At 37.8% G+C, this 9943-nt stretch overlaps 1 protein-coding gene across 1 annotated transcript in view; it reads right to left on the bottom strand.

Annotated features, from left to right (window-relative positions):
* The window catches only part of LOC141337933 (NACHT, LRR and PYD domains-containing protein 12-like), a 97528-nt gene that overhangs the window by 3055 nt on the left and 84530 nt on the right, over positions 1–9943 (bottom strand). The window contains exon 17 of the mRNA XM_073843508.1: positions 8434–8607. Within this exon, the coding sequence (XP_073699609.1) occupies positions 8434–8607 (174 nt within the window). The remainder of the gene's footprint in view (positions 1–8433; positions 8608–9943) is intronic.

Here is a 9943-nt window from a genome sequence, read left to right as displayed (position 1 = left end):
CTAATGTTGCTGCAAAATCCATGTGGAGTATTGTAAGAACTTCTGTTCTGGGTCACTGCAGTTTTCCGGGTCTGTCGAGTGGATCAGCAACAAGCGCTTGGAATAGACAACAACACACCAGATGCTAATACAAGTGGTTTATTGTTCTCTACTACAGAAGATGGGGCAGTCCCATCTTTTATACAGCACCCTTACAAACCTTCAAGTAGGCGGGGGTTCACATATTATTTAAGAAAATACTTCTATATATGGGAAGGAAAAATACAGATGGTTCAGAGCAGTTACAAGGAAGTGAACAATCTCTAGGGACAGAGTGCAGCCGCACACAACCGGTTTCCTGCCCGACAGATGACCCTGAGAAGAAAGACATCACAAAAGAGAGACTATTCGACACACAGAACCATATCTTCACACTCTTAACTGAAATACCCTGTAAAACATAAGGCAACTACCAAATATGAAAAGAAATTGCATTACAAAAACACATTAATTCTTATAAGTATGAAAAGAATAAACAATTAGAAGAATATCTTACCAGAAACGGCCATCTCATGCAAACTAGAAACAGAAAACAAAACTAAAAATGTAAAAGACAATTAAATAAGTAAGACAGAGCCATCAGGCCTACATAAAATATGAGGCAGCTAAACTTACAAGTGGTTAAGTTAGCTAAAAATGAGCAAGACAAACTATAAACCTGATCATCAGTACTGTCTTTGCCTATAAATAAAGATGTCTCTTGACATATTGAAACAAATCGATTGAGACCTTGCATGACCTTGAGACCTGGCATATAAATATAGAACAACCATAACTTTAACGAGTATTTAACATACCTCTTTTTCGTGGTCTACTTGCTTTTCATGGCAGTTGGCAAACATACTTCTTTTTCGTCTTGCTTCTAGATTTGATTTTGGTTTGATTCAGTTCTGATGGCTCATATGCTGTGTTAATGTAGCGTTTAAATTTAAATTCACAAAGTCAACATCTATGAATGGGACGTGTATTAATGTGTGCGTTGATTTGATTTATGCTATTTCGCCGTACATCAATCTCCCCCTACTGGACGCATCAGGAACAACATGGGCGTAAAACTGCCTGTGGCGCAAAACTGTCTGGGCCGTGGATCTGCCTTGCTCCAGGTCTGCAGCCTACCCCTACTCCTTTCTTCTAACAGCAGATCACAAACTAAAATAGTGCTGTTTCTCTCCTGCAGATAATGCAGAATCTTCTCGATTCATCTCGTTCTTGTAAATGTGTGAACTTTGAAGGGTTCGTTGAATAATGACAGACAAATCATATAAAATAATCCATGCCAAACATATCTGAAAGGTAATTATTAAATAACAGAATTATATAGAGTCCTGTTTTTATTTGAAGAAATGTCATTACATTACATTCATCAATAGCCTATGAATTCAAATTGAATGATTTCATTCAGTTAGCCTGTAGGTTCTGATGAATAATTAAGATAGTGGGTTTGAAAAAGACAAAACAACACTTTACCTTATATTTAGACCTGAAAATATTTTTTTTTTATCATTGTACAATCAAAAATGAAGTTATCTAATTTATGTATTTTAAATTCTACATTTAAGGAAATATTAGACCATCTAATGAATTTAGAGTCTTTATAATTTATGGCTTTCTGTACTCTTAGTCAACATTTATAACACTGTTTTTTTATGTAATTTAAGTTTAAATGACAAATAACACAGCTGTCTTATTTACTCACAATGTAATTTATTTTCTGATATTTTGAGCTCATTTATTCATTCCTGTCTTTACCACTGTCCTCAAAATCCTGAATCAGAATCAGAGTAACAAAAGAAAAGTGGATAAGCAATGCGCGGCTTGAGAAAAAGAAGGCACTGACATGTAGCACCATTGCGCTTAAGGTGTCGCAGGTTCGAGTTTTAGCTTGTAATGAAGTTACTGATGTTGTGAGGTGTTTGTGCACCTGTCGATTTTATCTTCTTTTTATTATTATTACTGCAGAACTTATAATTACATACAAGCTCAGGGAAAGATGGTTGTATCTTTAACAATGAACATAATGATCGTAATGGAAAACAAAACAAAACATAACTTTAAACGGTTTGCGCACATCATAGTGTGAGACTACATATACAGAAAAAAAAGCTAAATTTATTTGAATAATCATAATATTAAATATTTATTTGTTGTTGTTGTTTATAAGTCAGAGAGATGAGTTAAATTCAACAAGAAAAAGAGGAAAACGAGTTATGCCAGTTTTGCACACATAAATAAAGAAATGAATAACATACTCAAGAGATAATGAGTAGGTACTCTTTTAGTGCTTCTTAAGTAAGTACTTATTGAAATTAAGTACCTACTTTATGATTGTTCTGTATTAAGATTAGAACCATTAAAGATCTTTAAATCAGTGGAAAGCAGTCTACAGTTTATTACAGTAGACTTGTATTTTGCTTCGTGTGTATGGTATTTAAGAGTTTTGAGTATATTATCCATCTCCAATAAACCAGAAACATAAGACCATTGTATCAGTTATCAGAACAAACTTGTGAAACAGATCAAAAATAAACACTGAAACTTGGGTCCAAAAATGTTTTGACTCTTCTTACAAAAAACACATGATGATGGACACCCTTCTTTAAACTTACTAATAAAGTCATTACTTGAAAAATATCAGTTATTTTAAAGTTAATTTCATCAACTTTATTAGGATTTACATATTTATTAATTTCTGACTAGAGTTGAGGAACAAAAAGAAAGTGATAATCATGTTTATACTTCATGGCAGCATTAGAATAAAATCAATATATCATCAATAAATGTGACCCTGGAGCACAAAACCAGTCTTTAGTAGCTCAGGTATATTTGTAGCGATAGCCAACAATACATCGTATGGGTCAAAATTATACATTTTTCTTTTATGTCAGAAATCATTAGGATATGAAGTAAAGCTCATGGTCCATTTTGATATTTTGTGAATTGCCTAAATTATTGATTAGTTATATGCATTGATAAGACCTTTCAATTTTAAAAGTGATTTTCTCAATAAATTTGGAGAGATCAGACGTGTGATATGGTTAATTTATTTTAATAATGTTGGATATTGTAATCCCTTTTGATTTGGAAAGATCTTTACTGAAATTTATAGAGAATTTACAACTTGTATTTAAACAACTCTCCTTTTAAAGTATGAAGGTTATTAGTATGTGTTTTAAAAGAATACTTGTTCTTATACCCAAACAATATTTAGTATTTTGTAATAGACAGGTGTTTAATTTCCAATACTCTGGCTTCCTTAAGGGCTTTAATATCCAACATTTCTAACTCAATATGCATGATCATACAGTGGAAATATTACAAGATTTGGCAAAAGAATAAGATTTTCCTAGAGATATTTCACAGTTATGAGTTACTCCATTTAGTCTAATGACTATTATATTTTTCCAACAACAAAAACAAATCGATATAATATATATTTTTCATTTGAAAAAGCCATATTCATTTGAATGAAATAAAACTGATGACATTTAAGATTTGACTGTAATTTAATTTAACACTTAGAAATTTCATTTCAAAATAAAGATTGTGTCTTTCACAAGATATTTTTTTTAAATGACTTTAGTTTAATTTGTTATACAGTAATGACTAAGAACTTTGCACAAATGCTCCACACAAATGAGAAGAAATATTAACAAAGAGAGATCTAACTGATTGGTTCCTGCACTTTTCATTAATTAAATCAAATGTATCTAAAAACAGATATTTGGAGACCTTACTTCCTACAGTCTTACACCAAGTGCCTGATTTCTGAGCAAAGAAAGTATTTTGACAGAGACAGAGTTCATGACAATGCAATATTCTAGAGCTGAAATATGACACTTACATTTAAGAAAGAGCTCATTAATACTCAAAAATCATTATTCAACAGCTGACCATCCCAAACCAATTTCTAAAAAAGTATTTATTTATTTATTGTTTGGGTAACACTTTAGAATACAGTTTCTTACTTACTGCAGAACTAATAAGGAATTATTGAAGAACTAACAGCTAACTATTCATTAACACTTGACTTACTACTTTTAACTACTAAGGAATATGTGTTAACTAATCAGTATGTAATACAATTTTATGAATGTGTTAAGTAACTGGTAGCTAATCAATAACTAATGTATTCTGTCATACCTCCTGAATAACTACTATTAATTATCTAATAGTTAAGGTTCAAGAAAAATAACTATGAAGTAATTACTAATGAACAGTCATACACAATTACATTAAGTTGTGACCCTTTCATATATAAATGTTATTAGCAGTAGTAGTAGTATGCAATATTAATAAATGGAATAAACTTTATAGAGGTTTTGCCTGTGTATTGAATTGTCTTGTGAATGTTTTGTAAGAAATTCACTTAGCTTCTGATAGGAACCCAACCACCACTCCAGTGCCATGCGATAACTTACCGTAGTTTTTATATTTTGTATAAAGTATTGTGTATCGGCCAGAACTGAGTGAAAGTAAAAATACAGGTAACCCATTAGTAAACAGAATTAGATTTGTCAAAAAAATATCAAATAATTCTGCAGGACTTATTTCAAACCTGAAACAATAGGCCTATTCTTAAGCGCAAATATAGTGAACCCTTAAGTAATTAATGAAGAATTATCAGATAATTACTTAGGAATTACTTGGAACCTGAAACAGTATTCTAAAGTGAAAACGAAGGGAACCAATTAGTGTCAGCAACACATCCGGACCGTCAGGTTCCATCACCACGCCCACTCGTTCCCAGTCACCCGCCTTCTGATTACCTGCACCTGCCGCTCCTCATCATCACCCACATAAATACACAGCACATTCACTCAGATTCTGTCAGATCTACTCGATAGACACTGGACTCCAACCTTTCGCCTGCCAAACCAACCTGCCTGCCTGCCTGTCGTTCTATTTGTCCCTAAGTTAAGTTATATCCTGCCTTTTGTTTGTTTTGCCTTTTTTCTCATTGTGATGCAATTTATGTTCTGAATGCTACCCTTCTGAGTTTGAATTCATTATTAAAAGGATCTTAAGTTTACCTACCTCTCTCTCTCCTTCCTCCGAGCGTGACAATTAGTAATTAATAAATAATTATCAAATAATTCTGCAAGACTCATTTCAAACCTGCAACAGTAGGCCTATTCTTATACGCAAATATAGTGAACCCTTTAGTAATTAATAAAGAATTATCAGATAATTACGCAGGAATTACTTAGAACCTGAAACAGTATTCTAAAGTGAAAACAAAGAGAACTCATTAAATAGTTATCAAATAATGTCATAGGTTGACGTGCAGGATGAGACGAGACGATATACACAATAAACACTATTTAATATAATTCTCAAATATGAACAAGGCAGGAACAGGCAGGAACACAGATGATAGTCCTCACATGAGTTACAAATAACATTAACAAAGACCGACAGTGAACTCAAGAAACAGACAGACTTTTAAAGACAAACTAATCATTAGACACAGGTGACGGGGATCAGGGCAAACGAGGGCAAAACCAAATCACACAGAATCAACAGGGGGAGACAACGGGCGAAACCAAAGACATAAACAGACAGAACTGTGACATTACGCCCCCCTCCGAATAGGCGCGTCCTCGCGCCGTAGAAAATGGAAAACAAAACAGAAAAGAGGGGCGAAAAAACAGAAAACTAGAGTCCATGATGGGGGATCTTCGGTGGAGGACGCAACCCATGAAGGGGGGCCAAAACAAAAGTCCAAGGGGCAGACAAGACAGTCCAAGGGGGCGACGACGGAGGGAGGAGCCAGGGAGGAAACAGGAGGAATCCGGGGCAGGAGGAACCGACCCAGACCGCAGCCATGATGACGGCCCACTGTGGAGCCGACGGAGGGAGGAACCATGGTGGACGAAGGCGTGCCGACTCCATGGGGCCGACCGACAGAGGCGGAGCAGATGGAGAAGGAGCCCGAGGCGGAGACGGAGAGCCGATGATCCGGGGTGACGCCGAGGATCCGGAGGGCCAAGGTGGAACAGGCTCTGGCGCCCGAGGCGGAGTCCCGGAGATCCGTGGCGGAGCCGGAGCGACAGAGGATGGAGGCTGTGCCCGCAGGAAGGAGGAGTCCCAAGGAGCCGGTGGGACGGTGCAACGAGGCACAGCCGGAGGAGCAGAGTCCTGAGGTGACGATGACGACTGACCAGGGCGGAGCCGAAAAGACGATGGAGCCCGGTGGAGCTGGTGGATCGACGGGCGACAGTGGAGAGGAGAGCGTCGAGAGCCGTGGTGGAACCGCAGGGTCGGAGGGCCGAGGCGGAGTCCTGGACTCGGAGGCTGGAGGCGGAGCTGAGGGATCCTCCAGCCGAGACACCGATGGAAGCTGGCAGCCCCGCGGCGAGCCCACTGCACAGGTGTTGGGCTGAGGGTGAGCTGAGGGGCTGTCAGGGGACAGCGGCGGCCAGACAAACATGGCGTTGGATGACAGAGGGTGGGTGGGTGGGAATTCCGGGCAGACAGGAAAGTCAGGACAGACGAATACTTCTGAAAAAAAGTCAATGAGATCCCAGAATGATGTCCAAGCTCACCCTCAGTGGTGGTGCAGTGGGAAGGGCTCTCTATCGCCCTCTCTCGCTCCACGTAGCAATCCACCGTCGCCGATGTTGCAGTCGGCTCTCGCACCATGTCAGATGGGTCAGGCTTTGGCTCTGTCGCTCTCGACTCTGGCTCTCCATCTGCAGTGGGCTCGGGCTGCAACTCATCATGTCGGGGTGATGTTTGGCTGGGTTCTGGGGCTGGAGTGGGGCTGACGTCCTCCTTGACGATGTCGACAGTCCAGGATGATTGGCAGGACGCCAGCACCCACTCGATGAAATCCGGCAGGCTCTCTTGAGGACCCTCCCCGGATAGCAGTGCCTTGGTGGTGGAATTCAGTCCTAACTTGTAGTGGACGCATAGGCTGCTATCCGGGAAGTGTGACTGGTTTGCCAGGAAGAGAAATTCACGTGTGTGGTCCTCAAGAGAGCGTTCCCCCTGCCTCAGGAGGATCAGGAGAACGGTAGGGTCCATTACTAAACTGAAAAAACAAACACTGAGAAAAAACGGAAAAAATAAACGCAGGGAAAAAGTGCCGGGTAAACTGTATTGGTCGGTCTTTCTGTCATAGGTTGACGTGCAGGATGAGACGAGACGAGACGATATACACAATAAACACTATTTAATATAATTCTCAAAGATGAACAAGGCAGGAACAGGCAGGAACACAGATGATAGTCCTCACACGAGTTACAAATAACATTAACAAAGACCGACAGTGAACTCAAGAAACAGACAGACTTTTAAAGACAAACTAATCATTAGACACAGGTGACGGGGATCAGGGCAAACGAGGGCAAAACCAAATCACACAGAATCAACAGGGGGAGACAACGGGTGAAACCAAAGACATAAACAGACAGAACTGTGACAAATAATTCTGCAGGACTTATTTCAAACCTGAAACAATAGGCCTATTCTAAAGTAAAATTATAGTGAACCTTTTAATAAAGAACTATGAGATCATTGCACAAGAATATATTTCATTTCCATTATAGGCTAATAATCGTAGTAGTGGACTGTAACAAAGTTATTACTGTAGTAGTACTTTGTAATTGTCCTTTTACTCAAGTAATTTTGAAAATGAATAGGCCTATTTATAATTTTACTGGAGTAATATTTTATAGGGGTATCTGTACTTTTACTCAAGTACTTGATTTGTGGGCCACTGCCCGATTATTATGGTGACTATTTGCATATAACTGCTCATAGTTATTACATAGTTATGTTTTTTGAACCATAACTACTAGATAATTAATAGTAGTTCACCAGGAGGTATGACAGAATACATTAGTTATTGATTAGCTACCTGTTACTTAACACATTCACAAAATTGTATTACATACTGATCAGTTAGCACATCTTCCTTAGTAGTTAACAGTAATGAGTTAAGTGTTATTAAATAGTTAGCTGTTAGTTCTTCAATAATTCCTTATTGGTTCTGCAGTAAGTAAGAAACAGTATTCTAAAGTGTTACCATTGTTTGTTTGTGTGATATTCCAAATTAAAAAGGAGTGAGGAGAACTGAGTTCAGAAACTGTTGACAATGAATCTTCATCTACTCTGTAAGATGGAACAGAAGAGAAAGAGTAAAAAATCAGTGTCCAGTGCAGCAAATTGCAAATCAGTTAATACTTCAGTTACAGCTAATATCTTGCATAATATCGGTTGCATTTCTAAAACAATATTTGTGATTTAAATGCATTTGAACATGAATTATATGTTTGTGTGACACAGGCTGAGTCGCTATAAAGAGAAACACATACTAATGAGCTCTGACAGTGTGCTTTTGTTCTCTTTCCTCCTTTGTGTTCAACATTTTGATCAACTTTTGTTACTGACCTCAATCTCTCCAGTTTACAGTGTGAGTCCTTCAGTACGTCACATAAGTGATTCACTCCTGTGTTTTTTATTTGATTCAAGCTCAGGTCCAGTTCTCTCAGGTGTGATGGGTTTGATTTCAGAGCTGAAGTCAGGATGAGACACTGTTTCTCTGTAATACTGCATCCACACAGACTGAAGACAGAAAGAGAAAGAACAATGACTCAGATCTATGATGATTATGAGCAAATGCTATAGTCATTAATAAATCAGTAAAACTAAGACATGTTAATGTTATGAAACAAACCAAGACAGGAGGGTTTGAGGACACTAGTTACAATCCAAGTCTGGATTTGTCCTCACTCAACAAATGTATTTTATTAATTTAGTTTAATATATATGTAACCCCAGTAATGATACCCGCTATATTAAAGCTGGGGCCTGGGTAAGTAACATTATTTGTGTCACAGTTATGATTATCTGTAATAATCACATGTATTCCATTCCCTTCAGCAGCAATAAAGACTATTGAATCAAATACTTGTCTTATGAGTCTTTTTATGTATTTGTATGTGAAATGTAATAAAATAAAATATGAAAATACAAAAAGTCTTTTGGAGTAAAATGAAATGTCAAATTAAATAAGTTTAACGGATTTACAATTTCAGAAAGTAAATCAAACACTTATCTCACAAGTGTTAAACACCCTAACATGTATAACTGTTTAACTCAATAACACAGTCTTCAAATAGGTATTCAATGACCTACTCAGTAATTTAAATCAAAACTCACTTAAATGGGCCCACATTCACGCTCTCATTCACACACACTCTATGTTGCAGGCCTGATGGTTTCCCGAACGCGATGTGTCCCACGATACGACAATGTCAATGACAGCGCGCGTGAGCAGCTGTCTCACTCTCCCGCGATGCAACAGAGGAACTCCGGGCTTTTCCGGTCACCCGGAGCGCTATCTGACTCGCCTCCCAAATGCGATGGGCTCGTTGCTCGCGCGAATCACCTCACGAGCGCATGGAGTGAAGTCCAGGATGAATATCACAAATAATTGCTAAATAAAGTTCGTATCAGCAAAGCAACAATATTTATGACTGATTATGTCTGTATCTACGGGATTATCGTGTGAAAACCCTAATATTTAACTTTCACAATCTTTTTCCTCATCCGACTCGTCTCGTTTATTTTCCTCTTCTCCCTTGCGTCATACGTCAGTACGTAAATCAGATATTAAACATTAAATAATATTATATATAATTATATAACTATATACATACAGATGAAAACACTGTAAAGGCACAGACTAAATAAAATATACACATTATAATGTAAAATAAACATTACTTTCAAATCTAGTTTCTTTAGGCTCACCGGGCTACACCCTCCCCCTTCTAAATATTTGAGGTCCTCATCAAACTTTTGGGACTTTACAGGTGTTTAATTCTTTTTCTCTCAGGTACTCTACTGCATTTATGGCAAGTAGCAAGAGGGTGGCACCACACAGTGTTACAATTAC

The sequence above is a fragment of the Garra rufa genome, chromosome 7, assembly GCF_049309525.1.
Source record: "Garra rufa chromosome 7, GarRuf1.0, whole genome shotgun sequence".
Taxonomy (NCBI): Eukaryota; Metazoa; Chordata; class Actinopteri; order Cypriniformes; family Cyprinidae; genus Garra; species Garra rufa.
Note: the sequence above shows the minus strand (reverse complement) of the source record. Positions and strands in the feature narration are given on the sequence as shown.